Source organism: Gobius niger (genome assembly GCF_951799975.1).
Source record: "Gobius niger genome assembly, chromosome: 18".
In the NCBI taxonomy this organism is placed as follows: Eukaryota; Metazoa; Chordata; class Actinopteri; order Gobiiformes; family Gobiidae; genus Gobius; species Gobius niger.
Window position 1 is genome coordinate 3,356,783 of NC_136869.1, and position 23,449 is coordinate 3,380,231.

The 23,449-nt window shown below is 43.6% G+C and overlaps 3 protein-coding genes across 3 annotated transcripts in view; all 3 read right to left on the reverse strand.

The window, feature by feature from the left end:
* The window catches only part of LOC306977685 (cadherin-20-like), a 37,753-nt gene extending 27,636 nt beyond the window's left edge, over positions 1–10,117 (reverse strand). The window contains exons 1-4 of the mRNA XM_079576099.1: positions 9,888–10,117; positions 5,364–5,658; positions 3,391–3,510; positions 1,517–1,684 (exon numbers count right to left, since the gene is read on the reverse strand). Coding sequence (XP_079432225.1) covers positions 1,517–1,684; positions 3,391–3,510; positions 5,364–5,658; positions 9,888–10,109 — 805 coding nt within the window. The 5' untranslated portion in view covers positions 10,110–10,117. The remainder of the gene's footprint in view (positions 1–1,516; positions 1,685–3,390; positions 3,511–5,363; positions 5,659–9,887) is intronic.
* Positions 10,118–16,298: 6,181 nt separating this feature from the next.
* On the reverse strand, positions 16,299–17,855 carry LOC306977991 (E3 ubiquitin-protein ligase TRIM62-like). The gene has a single exon (XM_079576447.1). The coding sequence runs from the start codon at positions 17,852–17,854 to the stop codon at positions 16,349–16,351; it is 1,506 nt and encodes a 501-aa protein (XP_079432573.1). The 5' UTR covers position 17,855; the 3' UTR covers positions 16,299–16,348.
* A 1,083-nt stretch (positions 17,856–18,938) lies between these two features.
* LOC306978011 (E3 ubiquitin-protein ligase TRIM11-like) lies at positions 18,939–20,511 on the reverse strand. The gene has a single exon (XM_079576470.1). The coding sequence runs from the start codon at positions 20,443–20,445 to the stop codon at positions 18,940–18,942; it is 1,506 nt and encodes a 501-aa protein (XP_079432596.1). The 5' UTR covers positions 20,446–20,511; the 3' UTR covers position 18,939.
* Positions 20,512–23,449: the final 2,938 nt, after the last annotated feature.

Consider the following 23,449-nt stretch of genomic DNA (forward strand, 5'->3'; position numbering starts at 1 on the left):
ATGACCTGGAGCCAGAGGAGGACCAGAGGGGGGGACCGGAGAGGGGGCAGAGGTCCGCGGTCAAGCCCAGGCGCTGGAGCAGGAGCCGGGCAGAGGGCAGAACGCCTGGACGGTCCCGACAAATGAAGTGGTAATGGAAAAGTAAAGTGGAATTACAGACGTGAACTTTGAGGACTTTGAGGTGATGGAGTTTTAGTTTTAACCTTTTGAAATAACAAGGGGGCAAAGTATCGGACTGGACTTGCACGGCTGCTTTGGAAAACATCAGGAAGTCCGAGACGCCGTTTCAGTGTATCATCATTTTTGCTAGAGATAAATACGGAAATATCTTTGTGGGCGAAATAAGTACAAAAACAACACAAATGTTTGAAGCGGAAGACTTAGCAACAGTTAGCGGCTAACAGTTTAGCATTATGACAGAAGTTTACAAAAAGATGGCGACCTGACAAACATGTGGCCGACCTGCTCCGATGCAGCTGAAATCCTCACGTTTATTAATGCAATATCTCCAGGAGCGTCAGGGCTTTTTCCTCACAAAGCAAAGCAGCACCAGAGGAGAGGCTGAGGCGTTCAAGAGTTGTGGGGAAATAAAGCACTGCTCTGTAAACTTCTTCTAAATGGAAGTATTATGTTCTAAATGTCCAAAAAAAAGTGACTTTAATAAAGTTGCAGTTTAGCAAATACATGTAACTAAATATTTACTTTGTACATAAAGCAGGGGTAGGCAAGTTTGCGGCGTGGAGGGCCAATTTTCATCATTGCCAAAACACCCAAGGGCCGAACCTCAACATTGTAGCCTAAAGCTTCTGGAAAAAAGCTGTGAAAATAGCGACAGAACTGAGACGAAAACAATGATGGAAATGTGACAAAAAAGTGAGAAAACATTGACAAAAGTGACGAAAAATTGTTATAAAAGTGGCAAAAATGTCACAAGAAATTGATTAAAAATTGATGAAAAAAATTGACGAAAAAATGACAAAAATGTGACAAAATGTTACAAAAAATATGATTAAATTTGACAAAAAAATTACAAAAATTTGAAAAAAAGACAAAGAAATTACAAAAAAAGACAAAAAGACAAAAAATTTATTAAAAAATTGACAAAAAAATTACAAAAAATTGACAAAAAATGACAAAAAATTGATTAAAAAATGGACGAAAAAATGACTAAAATGTGACAAAATGTTACAAAAAATATGATAAAAATTTGACTAAAAAATTACAAAAAAAGACAAAAAAATGACAAAAAAATGACAAAAAATTGATACAAAATGGACGAAAAAATTACAATAATGTGACAAAATGTTACAAAAAAATACAAAAATATGATAAAAATTTGACCAAAAAAAAGAAAAAAATCTGTTGACGTGAGGAAAAAGATCCTCTCGGTTCAGGCGGGAGTTCAGAGGTTAATGTTTGTTTCTTTTGCATCTTATTTCAAACAGTCCAAACCTACTCAAAAGCAGCACTGATTGTCTTAATGTGATCACAGATGTGCGATGCTGTGAGTTCTTACTCTGGTCGAACGTGGGCGGGTTGTCGTTGATGTCGCTGAGGGTGATGTTGACGGTGGTGGTCCCCGCGAGGCCCCCCAGCTGGCCCCCCATGTCCTTGGCCTGGATCACCACCGTGTAGTTCTCCCGGGTCTCGCGGTCCATGTCGGCCAGCGACACTCGCACCACCCCTGGGGGAACGAAACACAGCAGAGCGGGACGTGAAGATTCAACCGGACGACCACACGCTCAGGTCAGGTGGTCGAAAGGACAGGGAGGAGGCTGCTTTATTTCTGCTGCTGCTTTTAGATCCACCCTTTATGAGATGGCAGTCACATTGTACAGTTCCAGGACTCTGAGAGGTCAGGAAGGGGTCACGGAGGGGTCAGGGAGGGGTCAGGGACAGGGGAAACGAGGAAGTGGTGATGCGGATCAGGTCAGGAGAGCGTGGCGTCTGTGGGAATGTCACAATGAGGCTCTGTCTGCGGCTGCTTCACCCCCGGACACAAACAAATCCAACCACACATTAACCACACTGTGTTTAAGTTGATACAAACAGAAATATACTATAAAAGTACTACACTAGGAAGTTTGGAGCTTCAGTGCAGTTTTAGTTAATTCATTTTCCACATTTAGTTCATTTTTTCCTCTTGCTTTGGTCTGTTCTTTGTGTTTTAGTTCTTTTTGGCCACAATTTGACGGGGATTTCTACACTTTTATAGCATATCATTGTGTTGAAATGGTTCAGGAAAACATTTGAACGTTATGGTTATTGCAATCACTGATTCAAAGTGACTTTACGCTGCTATTTTTACCACACACGTTTGTTAAAAGCTGTAAAATGCTGCAGTTTTGGCTGAAATTGTGCTTCGTTTTGCTCAAAAGTTGCCCATTTTGTCCAACTTGGATTTAAATACGGTTTTGAATTTAGTCCCATCGTTTGCGAGTCTCGTCCCGTCGCAGCTCGAACAGGAGACTGACGATACTTCAGGCTCCGAGCTGAACAAAGTGGACATTTTTCATCTCCCTGCATCGATTTCTCATCATCCCGGAGTTTCTTTTTCCCCCGAGATGAAACGCAGACGTCGATTCCTCCGTCTCTTTGTCCCGCGTGATCCGATCCAAACGCTTTTAGGTGAAAAGGGTCACGCGGCGAGGGAGGTTTAAGAGGTGAAGAGAGGTTTGAGACGAGAGGCCTCTTTTATGGAGATGTTTACTCTGAGCGTGTGGAGATAAAACACGGCCAGAGTGAAATACTGTCTATACAGAAACTTCAGTAAGTGTTTCAGTCTCAGACCTTCTATGGAAACACCAGGCTGGAGGCGCTGCAGGTGAATACAGAACAGGTTTGAATGGAGAGATATCGATCTGAAACTGAAGATTATTGACATGTGTACCTGTAAAAACTGCAAATATCGAATAGAAAGGGGGCGGGACTAAATAAGGTCACACTTACACCCACTCCTTTTGGAACATATGCTTTGTATTTGTTTTGCAATACAACTAAATATGGATTGACCCAGGTTTTAATTTGTGTTTACTTTGTGCCATGCAGTGTTAATTTCGTCGACTAAAATATTTAGTCTTAATTTTAGTCAAAGTGATATTTTGAAAAGCTTTTTTTGACTAAAACAACCACAGCAAAAAACTTCAAAATACTGTTCAGTGCAAGCCTCTAAGGTGTGGAGTGAAAACCTCATTAGGAGAAAACGGGCCAAAAGTGTTGTAAAGTAAGTTCATGTGTGTGTATGACTGTCCTGCAGACTTTTGCGGCTCCCATAAAGCAAATGACCATATTTGACTTCAGAGCCTTGTCGGGGGGATTCCGTGTGCTACGTGTAAACCAAGCATGTCAGTGTTTGTGAATGAATCTGTGTGATGAACTGCTGTTCCTCACCGGTCTTGGCGTCCACAGAGAAGTACGGCTGTCCCTCTAAGATGCTGTAGATGACTCTGGCGCTGTTGCCGTAGGTCGGGTCGTCGGCGTCCGTGGCCGTCACCTGGATCACCGACGTGCCTGAGAGAAGCAGGTTATTGGAAAAGTTTCAGCTACTCATCAGCTAACAGGGTTAATAATAACTGATGCGGAGCGTTTGTGAAGAGAGGGGGCACCGGGTAATGAAGCTTCAGCGCAAATTCAACATGGAGGACGCACCTGCAGCCTTCATTCATTGCCTCATCAGCACCAGCCTTTGCAAATCATCCAATCACAGCCCAAGCTCAAGCTGCACCTCTGAGTCAGCCAATCATCACCCAGGATCCCCTTCTAAAGCTCCCTGGTTAATTACTCGGTTGTTTCCCAACTGTGCTGCGACCCTCCTCCGCCCCTCCTCCACCTGGCCTCTCCTCGGCTCTGCTCGTCATCGCCAATGGCAGCCTCAGGTCTTGTCCTACCACCACCACCAGTGTCCGGGCCCCGGGGGAAGAATCTCTCATCCATCAACGCCATGTTTTCCGTATCATTATGTTCCTTATCATTATTATCAATCAAGATGGCGAATACAAGCGGCCGAAAGGAGTTTCCTTCGCAGGGTGTCTGGGCGCACCCTTCGAGATCGGGTGAGGAGCTCAGTTACCCGGGAGGAGCTCGGAGTAGAGGCGCTGCTCCTTCACGTTAAAAGGAGCAGCTGAGGTGGCTCGGGCATCTGTTTCGGAGCCTCCTGGTCGCCTCCCGCGGGAGGTGTTCCAGGCATGTCCTAGTGGGAGGAGGCCTCGTGGAAGACCCAGGACACGCTGATGGGATTATGTCTCCGAGCTGGCCTGGTGTCGCCTCGGGGTCAGAACAGCTGGAGGAGGTGTGTGTGGATCGGGAAGTTTGGGCATCTCTGCTGAGACGCTGCCCCGCGACCCGACACGGATAAAGCGGAAGAAAATGGATGGATGGATTAATCTTCCGCTGGGGTCTGAGCCCCAATCAGGACTCACGTTCTAAACTTTCCTAACGCATTCGGTCTCTGAGTCTATTCAGGTTGAAATGAGTCTGAGACACTGCTCAGGGCAGCTCAGTGAACAGGAAACAGGTCAGAATAATGTCGGTAAGGCTGATGTTGCTTACCCACAGGTAGTTAGTTCATCCATCCATCCATTTTCTTCCACTTGTCCGTTTCCGGGTTGTGGGGGCAGATATTGGAGCCCAAATCACATTGCACCAGCCCCTAATGGCTCCTCCTGCAGGTGGTGGGTCCACAGAAGGACGGCCTCACAATTAACCGGGCCTGTTGGTCTCTCATAAGGAGCTTCTGAGGTAGTTAGTTGTAGTTAGTGAGTTGTTTTTGAATAAAAATGGTTGCTACTAGTTCGAGCTAAGCCCTGCCCGGGAGTTTTTCCGGTGGGCCGATGTGCTTTTGGGCCACCCAGACCAGATGAGTGACGAGGTCTGTACTGCCCCTCACCGGCCCAGCAAATCCTATTGACGTTCCGATTATTAATTGGATGCAATTACACCACTCATCCACCAGGCGTGTCTGAAGCTTCTTACACCCCTCATGGGCCTCTCAGATACAACATTACCCATACCCCTCACATCAGATTCGCCAATGTGAGTGAAACCGCTTATTGTAACACCCTCGAGGGCCGGTCTTGACCCGAAAGTCCCGTCAGCGATCTATATTAATCCGACTCATGAACCTTCATCTAGGAAAGACGACCCCTGTACGACTGAGAGCTCACAGAGACACGTGGAATAATGTTCTGAAGTTTACTTTTAAGCCCCATATACAGGATATATCCACATTAAGAGCTGCTGTAACAGTTTCTCTATTGCGGCCGGTGCAAACATCTCTTCCCACAAACATCTGCTCTTACAGGAACATCTGCTCTTACAGGAACATCTGCTCTCACAGTAACATCTGCTCTTACGACGACACTCACCGATCTTGGACATCTCGGGCACGGCGGCGGCGTACGGCCCGTCCTCGAAGCGCGGCTCGTTGTCGTTGATGTCCTGGATCTTGACGATGAACTCGCTCTCGGGCTCCAGGGGCCGGTCCGTGAGCCGGTTCCGGGCCTGGGCGCGCAGGGTGTACTGGGACTTGAACTCGCGGTCCAGGCGCTGGATGGCGTGGATGTCGCCCGTGCTGTCGTCGATGGTGAAGGTGGAGCCGGCGCCCTCGCCCGTCAGGATGTAGCGGATGGAGCCGTCGCCTTTGTCCATGTCCGAGTGCAGCTGCGGGGAAGAGGCGAGGGTTAAAGTCTGACTTTTGTCACAGAGAGAGAAACCAAACCAGCGCCGAATGATCAGAGCAACGTTTAAAGCAGCACTGAGTAACTCTTCCCCCCAGAGGCCATAAGCGCAACTGCAGGTGTCGTAGCAAGTTACGTTTTTTGTTCTTATTAATTGTCTTGGAGAGTAAATCCTACGCTGACAGAAAAGACAAAGGGACAGAGGGATATTGTACATCCAATTACACAAAGGAAATCTTTTTTTTCACTCAAACTTGGCTGTAAATACTGTTTAACCTCTTAACTCCCGCCTGAACCGAGAGGATCTTTTTCCTCACGTCATCAGATTTTTTTTTCCATCAATTTTTTTGTTGGGTATTCAACTCATTTTTGTAACTTTTTTGTCATTTTTTAATCACATTTTTGTCACTTTTTTTGTCATTTTTTGGTAATTTTTTCATCAATTTTGTATCACATATGTGTCATTTTTTTGTCACATTTTTGTATTTTTTTTTGTCACATTTTTGTCACATTTTGTCATTTCTTGTCATTTTTTGTCGTTTTTTTGTCGTTTTTTTGTCGTTTTTTTGTCATTTTTTTGTCACATTTTTGTATTTTTTTTTGGTCAAATTTGATCATATTTTTGATCAACATTTTTGTCATTTTTCGTCCATTTTTTGTCAATGTTTTCTCACTTTTTTGTCACATTTCCGTCACTGTTTTCGTCTCAGTTTTGTTGCTATTTTCACAGCTTTTTTCCAGAGGCTTTTGGACTGGGGTAAAGCCAAACTGGAGAAAATGTGCTCGGTTCAGGTGGGAGTTAAGGGGTTAAAGTGACGTTAGCCCGCAGTTAGCTTTGCCCGTTAGCCTGTTAGCGTCTTCTTTGTGATTCTATTAGTGTGTATTGGTTTCTCCGGTCCGGTGACAGTCAAGTTGCAAACATGGTTTTCTGACCAGAGACACCAGGGGGAGATGAAAGACCCCACAATCATCCCTTTAACACTTGTATTACCCCCACAGGGACTATGGAAAGGATTTATTAAGGTAAACACGTTACATAGTTCTGCTTTAAGTTTATTATCAGAGTAAAGCATCTGGAACCGGACGCTGCAGGTGAACAGTGAGTAAAAAAATAGATTTAAAGATGTCGAATGAAACTTTTCGTGAGCTTCGTGATTACAAAGAAAGTTTCTGAAAATATAAATAAGTGTTTTGTCTTCGTGTATAGTCTATAAGAAACTGGAAGGCAGTGCAAAGATAATAAGACCAGGCTGATGTCCTGACTCGGGTGTATTAAAAAATGTGCTGCAGCGCCATTTCATTACAATAATCTACGACTGCATTAAAACACAGTATTTGGACCCTGAAAAGATTGAAAGCGTTACGTTTCTGTTCCCTGTCTGAGCCGTTCTTCCTGCTTCAGTCCTGAGTGGCTCCGTCTGATTTGTTCTCGCATTAGCCCCACAGAGCAAAGTAAAATAAGGCTCAGATGAAAAGCTCGTAACACGTCGCTCGGGCAGATGTGGCCACGGAGAGTCTATTATTGTGTCTCTAAGAGCTGGAGTCGGTAATCACAGAGAGGGGCCGCGGACCACGGGGCAATCACAAAGACTCCGGCGCTCCCTAAGTGCAAATAACCTGCTGACGGGCAATCACCGCAGAGCCGCCACAAAGCTAAGAACGCTTTCCTTTATATAACACTTACAAAACAATCGTCATTTACATCACAAAACAACATCCGTCATTTTTCATCCACGGTTTGATGATGCACAATGTACAAGGTTTTTTCTGAGGGAAAATATTGCAATTTTATGAAATAAAGGATTGAATTAGAGAATTTCTCCAAACTTTTACAGAACTGTCTAACTGTTCACAGAAAAGAAACAAGACTATAGGCTGAATCCATTTTTATATTTTTATTACTTTTTTGCTGCTCTTCTGTCACTTTTTTGCTGGATTTTTGTCTTTTTTTGCTGGATTATTGTCACTTTTTTCCTGGATTTTTGTCTTTTTTTCTGCTGGATTTTTGTCATTTTTTTGTTGGATTTTAGTCTTTTTTTGCTGGATTTTTGTCCTTTTTTTGCTAGATTTTTGTCACTTTTTTATTACTTTTTTGCTGGATTATTGTCACTTTTTCCTGGATTTTTGTCTTTTTTCTGCTGGATTTTTGTCTTTTTTCTGCTGGATTTTTGTCACTTTTTTGCTGGATTTTTGTCACTTTTTTGTTGAGTTTTTGAGCTTTTTTTGTTGCGTTTACATCCTCATTTTCTCCTCGTTTTTTGCCTCTGTTTTGAAGACGCTTTTAGATTTGGAGAATTTGGAGAAAACATGTTCAGGTGGGAGTTAAGAGGTTAAAAGGGCAAAAAGGCGGAGCCTCCACAGAGCTTGATTGACAGGCTCTGGAACCAGTCACTGCACTTGTCACTGTCTTCATTCTGGCTCAGACTGAGACCTGCTTCATGAATGTTTTGTGAATCATTATTGCGATTTTCCTCATGAAAGTAAACCCGTGTTTCTGCTCTGGTGTCGTCACTCCCGACGTTAATCCCTCTAATGTTCCTCTCAGATCTGCGTAATTTGTGTAATCCTTCGTAAATGACTTTTGGCATTTTCTTAAAAACCCGTCTCTGCTTCTAATTCTGCTGGATTAAAGAAACGCAGCCGCGAGACGTTCCTCTGGGACTGACGCAAACGCTGCTCTTCAGGAAGAAACTCACAGCGTCAGGGAAAAACGGAGGAGAGAGGAGAGAGAGAATTATAAAACATGCACCAATCCACATTCAGCTGCTAGAATTGAGCTCATACTTGGGTCAGGGGCGGACCGGGCCTGAAAAACGGCCCTGGACTCTGGCCCAAATTAGAGTAAATGCACACGTTCACTTTTCAGACATATTTTAACCTCTTAACTCCCACCTGAACATGTTTTCTCCTGTTCTCCAAATCTAAAAGCTTCTTCAAAACAGCGGCAAAAAACGAGAAGAAAAGGAGGATGTAAACGCGACAAAAAAGCGCTAAAAAGTGAGCAAAAAAAGATTAAAAAAAGTGACAAAAATCCAGCAAAAAAAGATTAAAAAAAAAACAGAAAAAATGACAATAATCCAGCAGAAAAATGTCAAAAATACAGGAAAAAAAGACAAAATTCAACACAAAAAATGAAAACAATCCAGCAAAAAATGTCAAAAAGACAAAAAAAAGACAAAAGCAGCAAAAAAGTAATAAAAAAGTGACAAAAACAGGGAAATAAAAAGTGATGACAATGGCAAAGAGGAGAGAATGCATTTGGTTTTGGCGAGTGGTAAGAGGTTAACTGAGTGTTTTTATGACTTTCTTGTTGTGTTTTTGTTGTTGTGTTTTTTGTCGCTCTTCCGCTCTTCCATTTTTTCCCATCATTTTTTTGTAACTTTTTTGTAATTTGTTTGTCATTTCTTGTCACATTTTTGTCATTTTTTCGTCAATTTTTTGATCATTTTTTTGTCATTTTTTTGTCAAATTTTTTGTCATATTTTTGTCATTTTTTTGTAAAATTTTTGTACATTTTTTCGTCCATTTTTATCACATTATTAATAAATTTTTTGTCACATTTTTGACACTTTTTCGTCAATTTTATGATCAATTTTTTGTCATTTTATTTGGTCAAATTTTTGTCACATTTTAGTCATTTTTTGTCACATTTTTGTCACTTTTTGTCATATTTTTGTCACATTTTTGTACATTTTTAATACATTTTTTGTCATATGTTTGTAATTGTTTTGTCCCATTTTTGTCATTTTTTCGTCATTTTTTTGTCAATTTCTTGCAACATTTTTTGTCACATTTTTGCCACTTTTTTGTCACTTTTTTGTCACATTTCCATCATTGTTTTCGTCTCAGTTTTGTCGCTATTTTCACACCTTTTTCCCAGAAGCTTTTGGACTGGGGTAAAGCCAAACTGGAGAAAATGTGCTCGGTTCAGGTGCGAGTTAAGGGTTTAACTGTTGCGAAAGGAGAGAAACAGCGCCCCCAATTTGACGCTTGTGGCCAAACAGTGTACTGCATCCAAATTTACCACTGAGGATGAATGGAAGAGAGTTAGTATTAACCACACACAGCTCAAAAGTAGCTCACCCTCTGGCGGGCCAACAGAATTGGGCCCCACTTTGGGCACCCCTGCTCTATCCATTACTCTGATAAAGTCACCAGTTGTGTCTCATGAAAGCTCCTGTTGGTAGAAGATGGACGTTCCCTCTCCGTTACCTTCCCGATGTAGAGCGGCTCCAGGCCCATGTACTCCTCCAGCACGAAGAACTGATTCCACACCCAGCCTCTCTTCACCCGCCGCCGCAGAGCCGACGCCGCCATCTTGTCTTCTCCCTCCTCCCCCTCCGACGACGAAGGCCTCCCCAGAATGCCGAGGGGCAGCAGGGCCAGCAGAGCCAGGACCAGAGCAGCTCCTCGCCGTTTTATCCGCGCTCCCATCGTGGACGTTTGGAGGATGAAGAGTCCAGATGATTGATCCCTGAAGGAAAGAAACAGAAACACGTGAGTTGATATTTGGTATTACGAGTTCCTGAAGGAGACGGCGGTTTCTCTCTCTGTGTTTTGCTCTCCTGCTGCTGATCACCCTCCATCACTGAAGCCTTTGTGATTTTAATGATCTGTTTGTCAGTGTGGGGGCCTCTTCTCTTCCAAACACCAGCAGCTTTTCCTTTCCCTCTGTTCCCTCAGACGCTGTGGTGATACATGTGTTATTAGCTATTATTACTGTAGAGCGTATAGACTCGATATGTAATGTGTGTGAATTATATCTAATGCTGTAATCAGGTGCAATTTCAGCCCAGAGACGTGAAAAGAGTTCTTAATGAGTGAACTCAACTGGAATTAAGAATATCTGACCTAATTCTGACAAGACTCAGCCACGGGAATTAGATTTGTTTTAATATTTCAAGTCAAAAAAAGAGAAAATGAAGTGCGGAAAGAAATGCGAGCTTATTTTAGGTATAGTTCATATGGGTTTTTGGTAACGCTTCATATTAATGACACCTGAGTCTTAATATATGATGTCTTTAGTTAAGTGTAACCAGCACATAATAACTACTTAACAAGTAAAGTTAATGCCCATAGTTCTTCACACACTTGTTCATTGTTGTGTGTCAACTCATCATGTATTAAGGCTAAATAAGGAGTATTTATTCTAAAGTCTTACATTAAGGGGAAAAAAGACTTACTATCCGATTTGGGGAATGCGTTCCCCACAAACGGGGGAACAAATTAGGGCTGAAACAACTAATTAATTATTGAAATAGTCGACAACTACTTAAGTAATCGATTAAAGGAATCGGCCACCGTTTTTACATACTGAGATATGTTCTTACCTCACTTTAGCCGAGTTAATATATCCCCGTCTGGTCTTTGTCCGTGCGCTCTGCCAGGCAAACGGAGCACATACGCAGCCTCTCCCACATGTCACATAGCTCCAAAAAAGCTCACGATAGAAGCTACCAAGCTCTTCCACGTGTTCCCTATTTAAATAAAGTTACGTGAAGTGTTTTCATGCGAAGTATATTTACACAGAAATGTAGCATGTCGATTTTATAAGCAAATAAAAAGGAGGACTATATTGTGAGGCGTAATGATACGAGGAGTAAAACGTCCGCGCAGTAACTCCTAAAGACTTTCCCCGCTCACTTCCGTCATTAACCTTTAGGAGTTACTGCGCGGACGTTTTACTCCTCGTATCATTACGCCTCACAATATAGTCCCCCTTTTTATTTGCTTATAAAATCGACATGTTACATTTCTGTGTAAATATACTTCGCATGAAAACACTTCACGTAACTTTATTTAAATAGGGAACACGTGGAAGAGCTTGGTAGCTTCTATCGTGAGCTTTTTTGGAGCTATGTGACATGTGGGAGAGGCTGCGTCTGTGCTCCGTTTGCCTGGCAGAGCGCACGGACAAAGACCAGACGGGGATATATTAACTCGGCTAAAGTGAGGTAAGAGCATATCTCAGTATGTAAAAACGGTGGCCTATTCCTTTAAGCGTTTTTTGGTTCACACAGACTCAAATAGAGCAAAATTGACATGAAAACTGTGTATTTTTTTTAAAGGAGGTAGCGTTTTGTACATTCAGATTCATTCATTGGCCATTTGCAGTTTGAAAAACCACATTGGAAAAAAAAATGTGCAAAGAGCTCAAAGTGCGATATGTCAAACACGTAAAAAGACACAACATAAAAAACAGAACAAACAAACAATGCCACATTAAAAGCCTAAAGGCAAAACACTGCACAATAAAAGTCCACACAGATAAATAAATAGAAGTGCCTTGTTTAAAGTGCCTTGTTTAAAGTGATCACAGCTTGAGGAAAGAAACTGTTGATATGTCGATCAGTAGAACATATGATGGAGCGATACCTTCTCCCTGAAGGAAGCATCTCAGAAAAGGCCTGAGCCGGTCGGCCTGAGGCATCATTAAGTTGTAAAGCTCGATTCAGTCGTCGAGCTTTATATGTGGCCTCCAGGAGCGGCAAAGTGCAGCCAGTGGTCCCAGGGCTGGACTGGCAAAAAAAATCGGCCCGGGACTTTTGGGTCAAGACCGGCCCTCCAAAAAAAAAAAACAGTCATATTCAATGCAATAGTCGAGGTGATGAGCAAAACAATAAACCCTTGGCTTGAACTAAAACAGTATAAGCTACGAATCGAGGACAATAGTTGCATTTTGTTTCTGCCGAATTCAAGCTAACACCTCAGAGACTCAACACTTTAATCTTTTCATTCATACCTTGAAGGAACTTTTGTAAAATTACTTAACAGTCATAAAATGTGTGTTCCGTTAATGAAGTTCCACTCGCAACTGCAACACAAATAAACTTCTCAAAACCAACCAAATTATCGCACTGTAGATTCAAGATGAAATGGTAAAACTCACCACGGTCTTGTGGAGTGTGTGGAGTGAATTAGAAGTCCCAAAAAGGCCAAACATTGTAAATCCTTTCAATGGAAACTAGAAAATTTCCAAACTGCACTGATGACGAGGGGCAAGACAGAGTCACCTGGCCAACTCCCAGCATGCACTTCTTTGCAAACATTTGTCTAAAATGTATAAAAATAGAGGTCTAAGGTTCTGTGGGTCCTGGAGGGAGTTATAATAAACTATTTCCTCTTATATTCACAATGTGAGGGGCATGAGTGTTATGTCCCAGAGGCCCATTGGTCATTATACGACGTTATCTGGGAACCATAACTCAAGAAAGCGTGCTACTAGAGCGGTATAAAAAGCGTCACATCCCGCTAGTGGAGGAGTTGTGTAACTGCATAAGTGTAATGATAGAGATTCGGCTGGCTTTTCCCGTTAATTGTGGGCCGGTGTAAGGTATTATGGGCCTTATTTCGGCGTGATTGGCCCATCCGGCCCGAAAGTACGTCGGCCCACCGGGAAAACTCCCGAATCTCCCGATGGCCAGTCCAGCCCTGAGTGGTCCTGAGGCTGAGAGAACCACTTTGTTCAAAGCCTTCTTCTCTTTCAGAGTGAGACCAAACCACACTGTGATACAACTGGTCAGGACACTCTCAATTACACAATAATAAAAGTTCAAAAGAATCCTCGTATTTTGGGTAAACTCTGGAAGCCTGCGTAAAAAGAAGAGGCGCTGTCAGAGTTCATCGTACGTGAGCTCCAGATCAAGTCATGAGAAGAATTTACATTTCTCAACAATCTGCACATCAGCATCTTGGATAGTAAAAGACAACTGATTCCTATTGTGACAAAAATCAATAACAAGTTCACATGTGTTTGAAGTGTTCAAAAGCAGGTTGTTTTCTCTCCTCCACTGAACAACATTCTCCACCTCCTCACGATCATGAGATTCATCATTTGAACTGATCAGCCCGATGATGGTCGTATCGTCGGCATATTTGATGATCACATTTTTATCATGAGATGCGACAAGGTCATGAGTATACAGTGTGAACAGCAGGGGGCTCAAAACACACCCCTGCGGGACACCAGTGCTAACGAAACAGCTCATCAGAAACACAACCATTGATTTTGACCCTTTGTGGTCGACAAGTCAGAAAATTTAAAAATCCAACTACAAATGGCATTATCGAGTCCCAAGCATTTGAGTTTTTCGATGAGCTTTGTTGGGACCATTGAGTTAAAAGCTGAATTGTAGTCTACGAATAGCATTCTTGCATATGCTTTCCGTTCATCAAGAAACAGGACATTGAAAGCCTGTGTGTGGTTTAGTTTCTCCCGTTCTTCATGTATAAATGTGTAGTTTTGCCGCTTTGTAAAACAGACTTTTGCTCAGTCTAGTGTTTTTCCGAGTCCAGTTTCTTTTTGCAGTGGGATTCACACCGAGCCGAGCAGGAAAAACATGTTGTGTAGCTTTAATTAACAACATGTTACAACCTGAAAACCCGCACTCGGCCCAGACTAGACCGTCTTCATCCGTGATTTCTCGGTCTGTGTTTTTTCTCGGTGTTTCTGGGTGTTGTTGTGAGCGGAGGTGGTGTGAAAATCCCGCCGTGAGGAGCTGGTGTTTTTGATCGCGCCGCAGCTGCTCCGTCCTCCACGAGGCGAAGACGATCGGCCCGCTCCGAGAGGCTCGAGACAGATCCCCACAGGGGGGGGATGAGGAGGGTTCAGGGACATACGAGGGAACTGTGGAACTGAGTGAGCGGCGATTCAAGAAAAAAGGAGAGATTAGGCGGCGATACTTGGGTTTCATCATTTAACCTCTTAACTCCCGCCTGAACCGAGAGGATCTTTTTCCTCACGTCATCAGATTTTTTTTCCATCATTTTTTTGTTGGGTGTTTAACTAATTTTTGTAACTTTTTTGTCATTTTTTAATCACATTTTTGTAATTTTTTTGTAATTTCTTTGTCATTTTTTCATCCATTTTTTATTAATTTTTTGTAATTTTTTTGTCACATATTTTGTAATTTTTTTGTCATTTTTTCGTCCATTTTTTAATAAATTGTTGTAATTTTTTTTGTCATATTTTTGTCATTTTTTTGTCACAATTTTGTCATTTTTTCGTCCATTTTTTGTCAATTTCTTGTGACATTTTTGCCACTTTTTCATCAATTTTTCATCACTTTTTTGTCAATGTTTTCTCACTTTTTTGTCACATTTCCATCATTGTTTTCGTCTCAGTTTTGTTGCTATTTTCACAGCTTTTCCCCAGAAGCTTTTGGACTGGGGTAAAGCCAAACTGGAGAAATTGTGCTCGGTTCAGGTGGGAGTTAAGGGGTTAAAGTGACTGTACAGAGTTTAAAAATGTTAAAACTAAGTATTTTCCTCCCCCTACATGTTCCTCCATGTTCTAATGTGAATGAGCTCAGACCTGTTCACCACAACTGCCTCTACAATCCTGCACTGTCACTAAAGGTGCTACTTCAGGTCCAAAGTGCCGTCATTCACGAGCTTAACCTCTTAACTCCCGCCTGAACCGAGAGCATTTTCTCCAGTTCAGCTTTACCCAAATCCTGTAGGCCAGTGTAACGCCTCATTTGAAAGCTAAGATCTACAAAACTCATCTAAATGGATCTTTTTCCTCACGTCATCAGATTTTTTTCCATCTTTTTGGGGGGTTTTTTCAACTCATTTGTAACTTTTTTGTCATTTTTTTTAATCAATTTTTTGTCAAATTTTTGTCAATTTTCTGTCTTTTATTGTCATTTTTTTAAAATCATTTTTTTGTCATTTTTGTCACATTTTTTGTCTTTTTTTAAATCAATTTTTTGTCACTTTTTTGTCAAAGTTTTCTCACTTTTTTGTCACATTTCCATCATTGTTTTCATCTCAGTTCTGTCGCTATTTTCTCACCTTTTTTCCAGAAGCTTTTGGATTGAGGTAAAGCCAAAATGTGCTCGGTTCAGGTGGGAGTTAACGGGTTAATATAGAAGCTGCAGTTACACGTATGGCCTGAGGTGGCAGTATTGAGCATAAAATGGCAAACTTGCATCTAGGCTCTTAAAAAAAAACCTCTATTTACAATTCGATTTGAACTGAGCACCTTTTCTCCAGTTTGGCCTGACTCAAAGAAGAAGAAAATGAGGATGAAAACGGAACAAAAAAATGAAAAATTTATGAAAATGTGTTGAAAATGAGGACATTAATAATACGCTTATTCATAGCCAACCCTAAACCTAACCCTGACCCTACAATGATTACTAATGAATACTTAATAAGCACACCTTAATCTAAAGCGATACCAGCCCTTCTTCCTCTGAGCAGAGAGCTACTGACCTTTGACCTACCAAATAAATATGACTTTTACTAATATCAGGGTCTTTAAATGTGTCATAATGAAGCTCAACTTAAACGATAAATGAACTCTTTCCACTGCAGAGACATTTAAGTCCATTTTATTCTTCAAAATCCAAACTCAAGCAACACTGAAAAAACCATAAGTGAGATTACAGATGATTACAGAGTCCTGGTCGACATGAAGCAGAAATGACACAATGTTCAATAAAATGACACTTAAGAACAGACTTTCTGTACAATAATCATGAACAGAGCGTTTAAACCTTTGCTCTGCAGCTGATGTTTCTGTGTCTGAACCCAGTCCCAGATTTATTATCAAGAAACAGATGTTAAAGCAGCAGTGAGAGAAAATAACTGTTTGATTTTAATAATTGTGTAAATATCATCTTTCCACCAAAGTCCTCCTCTTAATAAGAAATGTCCAAAAGCCAAATTCAAAAAGAAGGACGATTACCCATGGAGTGACTGTCTTCACTCTGAACCTCACAGATCTTCAGTTCTTTGGTTTTAGCGCCACCTGCAGGTCCTACACCAAAGAAAGGAAAGAGTTTGTCGGTGGATGTTCCTTTGGGCACAGTGAGAGAGAACAGGGGGGTCATGTGATCAGCGTCAGAGAAGGACAGAGTTCCTTTGTTAAAGTCCAGCTTCACTCGGATCTTCTCTGGAGACTTCTCCACTTTCACAGGTTTAGAGCCGTCATTGTGTTGTCCTTTATAGTAACAAAAATACAATAATCCCTTTAAAAGTGAAGCAAGACTCTTTTCTTTCCTCTCAATCGACTCTTTGGCGACTCCTAGGCCCCAGTGAGGATGATCCCCCACCTCCACGTCCCACTGTTGAGTTCCAGAGCTGTAGCCCACAGAGCCCAGGACTAAGACACAGTGACTGAACCGCTCTGGGACCTCAGGGAGTTCTTTATTCCGAGTCTCTGTGTCTCTCACTGAGCTCAGGTCGTCAGACAGACTGAGTTCTGGATGTGCAGTGTTTGGATCCAAAACGACAGGTTGATGTTTGACCAGTCTCTTCATCCGGGTCCAGACCCTGAAGCCCAGGTTTCCCAGGACTTTGGCCTGGTCCAGGAGCAGTCCTGCTTTGGGCCGTGGGCGGGGCGGGGTGCTCTCCTGTCGGGGCCTGTAGGTGTGTGTCTCCAGCTGCTGCTGCAGCTCCTGGATGATCTTGTCCACAGAGCTCAGCTTCTCCCGGAGCTTCTCCAGCTCTGGGCTGATGTTCTTCTTCTGTCGGAGCTGCTCCTCTCTCAGAGCGGATAAGGCCCTCTGCTCCTCCTCCTGAAGGAACTGGTGCAGCCGAGAGAACCCCGCCCTGATGTGGCGCTCGCAGTCTCCCGCCTGTTTCTCTGCGTAGAGCTGTATCTCCTCATAGCTCTGCTGTAGCTCCTCACACTGATGTTTCTCCTCAGTCAGAGCCTGCAGCTGTGAGGAGATCAGCTCCTTCAGCCTCCTCTGCGCCTCCTCTCCACTCACCACCGTGTGCTGTGGGTGCAGAGAGAACTCACAGAGCGGACAGAGCGGGCGCCAGTCGTCCAGGCAGAAGAGAGGGGGCACCTGCGGGTGAGAGGGGCACACGGACCACTGCCTCTGGGTCTGGGCTGAGGGCGGCTCTGACGCTCCCTGTGCAGGAGGCTCCTGTGTGGGCCGGTCCTGTGTGGGCCGGTCCTGTGTGGGCCGGTCCTGTGTTTGGGCTGACAGCTGGAGCTTCTGTCTGAAGGAGATGCTCAGCTCTTTTAGAGCAAAGTTGACGTCTAAAGCCTCCTTTGAAGACCTCCTCCTGCAGACGGGGCAGGGCCTGCTCGGCTGTCGGGCCCAGTGCTCCGTGAGGCAGCGTTTGCAGAAGCTGTGGTGACAGCTCAGAGACACCGGCTCAGTCACAATGTCCAGACAAACTGAACACGTCAGGAAAGACTCCAGAGAGGACTCTGCCATGTTTCTGGTCTCCTCTCCGCTCCGGTCTGTAGTTTCAGGCTGTAGATCCGCTCAGAGAGAGTTCACACTCTGGAGGACAGAGTTGAGTCTGTGCTGTTGAAATCTGTAAATTCATCTGCACTTCCTGTTCAAACTTCCTGTACAACCGTCTGTTCTTCCTCTTTCATGATCTCCCTGTGACGCCACAGATTCAAAGGCAACATGACTCATAACAACTCAGGCCCTATAGCACCGCCTGGAGGACGCTTTTATTCAGTGCACATATTGCCGGCTCTTTTATTGCTGTTGTGTTATGTTTCCATGCAAATATTGACTGCATTTCTATGTTTGTTTATTTGCAGTTTTACAACTTTTGACTGGAGCAATGAACATGGCTCAAAGTCATTCAGCATCGTCTTCATGTCAGGTCTGTTCGCTGTCGGCCAAACTACATGAACTAACTCAAAACAGATCAAAACAATATCAAGGAAATAAGTGGTGTTTCCATTTGAGTACATTGCACTGGGCCAGTCACAAGATGGCCGCCAGAATTGCCATTCGTTCAAACATATTACTGAGGCCATGTCCAACCTTTTAATACTAGACAAACAAAAACTTTATTTTGGCGACACAGCATTGAGATTTTGTTTTACCACGGAAATCTATCCATCTCCATATGTTTTCTGACTTGAAAAGCAAATAAACATGACTTTTACTAATATCAGGGTCTTTAAATGTGTCAAAATGAAGCTCAACTTAAACGACAAATGAACACTTTCCACTGGAGAGACATTTAAGACCATTTTATTCAGACTCCAACAATTGAAAGTGAAATTTACCATAGATTTGATATTCACAAAGTGATTGTTACTGATTAATTTGATGATTACAGAGTCCTGGTCGACATGAAGCAGAAATGACACAATGTTCAATAAAATGACACTTAAGAGCAGACTTTCTGTACAATAATCATGAACAGAGCGTTTAAACCTTTGCTCTGCAGCTGATGTTTCTGTGTCTGAACCCAGTCCCAGATTTATTATCAAGAAACTGATGTTAAAGCCGCCACCTAAATTCTCCTCTCAAAAGGAAATCAAAAGCCGTATTCAAAAAATAGGAGGATAATCCATGGACCGACTGTCTTCACTCTGAACTTCACAGATCTTCAGTTCTTTGGTTTTAGCGCCACCTGCAGGTCCCACATAGAAGTAAGGAAAGAGTTTGTCGGTGGATGTTCCTTTGGGCACAGTGTGAGAGAACAGGGGGGTCATGTGATCAGCATCAGAGAAGGACAGAGTTCCTTTGTTAAAGTCCAGCTTCACTCGGATCTTCTCTGGAGACTTCTCCACTTTCACAGGTTTAAAGCCGTTATGGTATTGTCCTTTAAAGTGACCAAAATCCAAAAATGCATTTAAAAGTGAAGCAAGACTCTTTTCTTTCCTCTCAATCGATTCTTTGGCGACTCCTATGGCCCAGTGAGGATGATCCCCCACCTCCACGTCCCACTGGTGAGTCCCAGAGCTGTAGCCCACAGAGCCCAGGACTATGGCATATTCATTGATCCGCTCTGGGACCTCAGGGAGTTCTTTATTCAGAGTCTCTGTCCTTCTCACTGAGCTCAGGTCGTCAGACAGACTGAGTTCTGGATGTGCAGTGTTTGGATCCAAAACGACAGGTTGATATTTGACCAGTCTCTTCATCCGGGTCCAGACCCTGAAGCCCAGGTTTCCCAGGACTTTGGCCTGGTCCAGGAGCAGTCCTGCTTTGGGCTGTGGGCGGGGCGGGGTGCTCTCCTGTCGGGGCCTGTAGGTGTGTGTCTCCAGCTGCTGCTGCAGCTCCTGGATGATCTTGTCCACAGAGCTCAGCTTCTCCCGGAGCTTCTCCAGCTCTGGGCTGATGTTCTTCTTCTGTCGGAGCTGCTCCTCTCTCAGAGCGGATAAGGCCCTCTGCTCCTCCTCCTGAAGGAACCGGTGCAGCCGAGAGAACCCCGCCCTGATGTGGCGCTCGCAGTCTCCCGCCTGTTTCTCTGCGTAGAGCTGTATCTCCTCATAGCTCTGCTGTAGCTCCTCACACTGATGTTTCTCCTCAGTCAGAGCCTGCAGCTGTGAGGAGATCAGCTCCTTCAGCCTCCTCTGCGCCTCCTCTCCACTCACCACCGTGTGCTGTGGGTGCAGAGAGAACTCACAGAGCGGACAGAGCGGGCGCCAGTCGTCCAGGCAGAAGAGAGGGGGCACCTGCGGGTGAGAGGGGCACACGGACCACTGCCTCTGGGTCTGGGCTGAGGGCGGCTCTGACGCTCCCTGTGCAGGAGGCTCCTGTGTGGGCCGGTCCTGTGTGGGCCGGTCCTGTGTGGGCCGGTCCTGTGTTTGGGCTGACAGCTGGAGTTTCTGTCTGAAGGAGATGCTCAGCTCTTTTAGAGCAAAGTTGACGTCTAAAGCCTCCTTTGAAGACCTCCTCCTGCAGACGGGGCAGGGCCTGCTCGGCTGTCGGGCCCAGTGCTCCGTGAGGCAGCGTTTGCAGAAGCTGTGGTGACAGCTCAGAGACACCGGCTCAGTCACAATGTCCAGACAAACTGAACACGTCAGGAAAGACTCCAGAGAGGACTCTGCCATGTTTCTGTGCTCCTCTCCGCTCCGGTCTGTAGTTTCAGGCTGTAGATCCGCTCAGAGAGAGTTCACACTCTGGAGGACAGAGTTGAGTTTGTGCTGTTGAAATCTGTAAATCCGTCTGCACTTCCTGTTCAACCGGTTTGTGCTTTGCTCTCCTGATCTCTCCCTGTGACTCAAAGACTTTAAGGGCAAAGCACATTACACTTAACACAACACTACAGCGCCTCCTGGAGGACACTTTGATTCAGTGCACATATTGTTGGCTGTTTTATGCTGAAGCTCCTTTACGTTGGCTGTTGCTGTAAACTGTCAGCATAGATAAAATGATAAAGTACAGAAGGACATTTTTGTCTCTTTTATCAAGTATTTAAAGATAAGGAGCTGCTGTCAGTGACTGTGTGTCTGTGCTTTGGTTTGTCTTGTATGTCTGAAGGACAATTACAACAAATTTCCTCTTGAAACTTAAACACTTGGGGCGACAGTGGCACAGTTGGCGAGTGGTTCCGTGATGTAAAGGACATTTGAGTTCCTCTTGGTGAAAAAGCGCTTCATAAGTCGAGACCATTTCACCACATCCTCAATAACTGTGTCGACCTGATTCTTAAGAGACTTCGAGAGGAGAAACAGGAAACAAAGGCGAACTGTGACAAAGCGATGGAAGAGGCCGACAAGTGGAGAGAAGGAGCAAGCGATCTCCATGGACCGGCTGAGGAACTGTACGAGAATCTACAGTGTCAAAGTCAATGTGAATTTGAAGGAGGACAACGCAGCAATTCAGAAAGGAAAAATGATCCTTTTAGACACAATCATTCAGTATGAAAAGGCAGAGAAGGCAGACACACAGCAGGAGACGAACAAACAACAACCAGATCTGCTGGAAACCAAGGAACCAGAGAGGAGCACAGGACACACCTGGACAGACTACAGCAGGGGTAGAAGCTCTGGCCCTCAGGAAAATACAGTCAAATCTTTCAAAATGTCTAAACAAAACACCAGTTAGGTCATGTAAAGGGCTGGGTACTGCTCAATATCTTTATCTTTGCTTCATCCGATATGTGTCCTAAAATATGTGTCGTTTAGAACCAGAAAACAGAACAATAATGTGTGGAAGATCTGCAGGAAATGTGCTAAACATGGGGGCTGCGTCTGAAACCATCAAATTGTAGCCTCTAAGCACAAACACTGGCAACTAACTTAACCTTAACCTTTCATGGGTCGACTGTTAGATCTATGCAGTTAGTGAACTAGAGCTTCAGCAGCATTTGAACAATCCGTCCGTCCTTAAACAGGGGAAAGGGAAGTGACATCACCAACAGCTGTTTTTCTTCTTCTTTAAAGTTATTGGTGGAGTGCAGGCCAAACAAAAGTGCATGTCGCCCCCTAGTGTCCAACAACAACATAGTGTCCAAACAAAGACATTTAAGGAGAAAAATAAATCCAAATGATCCAAACATTTCCCTTTAGTCTTATTTTATTTCAACAGCTGTTTCAAAAAGCTACATTATGCAAATGATCCATGTGGCTTAAGTTTCTACTAAATGAAAACAAAAGCATTTAATCTGTTTCCTGAGTTTACTCTTTAACACTGACACGTGACTGAGCTGTGGAGACGACAACATGGATTTATAACTTTTATAAAGTTTGGCTTGTGCAGAATCTTATTTTTTATTATTATTATTTTTACTATTAAATGTGCTCCTGTCAATCAACATAGCTCCTAATCACCGGTTAGTTAGCATCAGAGGTCCCTATGCTAAAGTGGCTATGATAGTTAGCATCAGAGGTCCCTATGCTAAAGTGGCTATGATAGTTAGCATCAGAGGTCCCTATGCTAAAGTGGCTTTGATAGTTAGCATCAGAGGTCCCTATGCTAAAGTGGCTATGATAGTTAGCATCAGAGGTCCCTATGCTAAAGTGGCTTTGATAGTTAGCATCAGAGGTCCCTATGCTAAAGTGGCTATGATAGTTAGCATCAGAGGTCCCTATGCTAAAGTGGCTATGATAGTTAGCATCAGAGGTCCCTATTCTAAAGTGGCTATGATAGTTAGCATCAGAGGTCCCTATGCTAAAGTGGCTTTGATAGTTAGCATCAGAGGTCCCTATGCTAAAGTGGCTATGATAGTTAGCATCAGAGGTCCCTATGCTAAAGTGGCTATGATAGTTAGCATCAGAGGTCCCTATGCTAAAGTGGCTATGATAGTTAGCATCAGAGGTCCCTATGCTAAAGTGGCTATGATAGTTAGCATCAGAGGTCCCTATGCTAAAGTGGCTATGATAGTTAGCATCAGAGGTCCCTATGCTAAAGTGGCTATGATAGTTAGCATCAGAGGTCCCTATGCTAAAGTGGCTTTGATAGTTAGCATCAGAGGTCCCTATGCTAAAGTGGCTATGATAGTTAGCATCAGAGGTCCCTATGCTAAAGTGGCTATGATAGTTAGCATCAGAGGTCCCTATGCTAAAGTGGCTATGATAGTTAGCATCAGAGGTCCCTATGCTAAAGTGGCTATGATAGTTAGCATCAGAGGTCCCTATGCTAAAGTGGCTATGATAGTTAGCATCAGAGGTCCCTATGCTAAAGTGGCTATGATAGTTAGCATCAGAGGTCCCTATGCTGAAGTGGCTATGACAGCTAGCATCAGAGGTCCCTAAGTGGCTATGACAGTTAGCATCGAGGCTCCTTTTCCTAACTCCTTTTTGTCGTGTTTTCGTCTTTTTCAACAGCTTTTTTGGTCGTGTTTTTGATGTTTTCTTTGGTGCTTTTTCATCACTCTTTTGTCTTGTGTTTTGGTTGATTTTTGTATTGTGTTATTGCTGCCTTCCCGGTTCGTTTCTGTCACTCTTATGCCACATGTTTGCTTTTGGATTTGGGTAAAGCCAAACTGGAGAACATGTGCTCGGTTCATGTGGGGGTTAGAAGGCTGATAATACTCTTGATGCTCTGACAGTGTGCACCTTCATGAGCTGGGATTCGAACCCCCGTCCTTCTGATCATGAGATGACTCGTTTT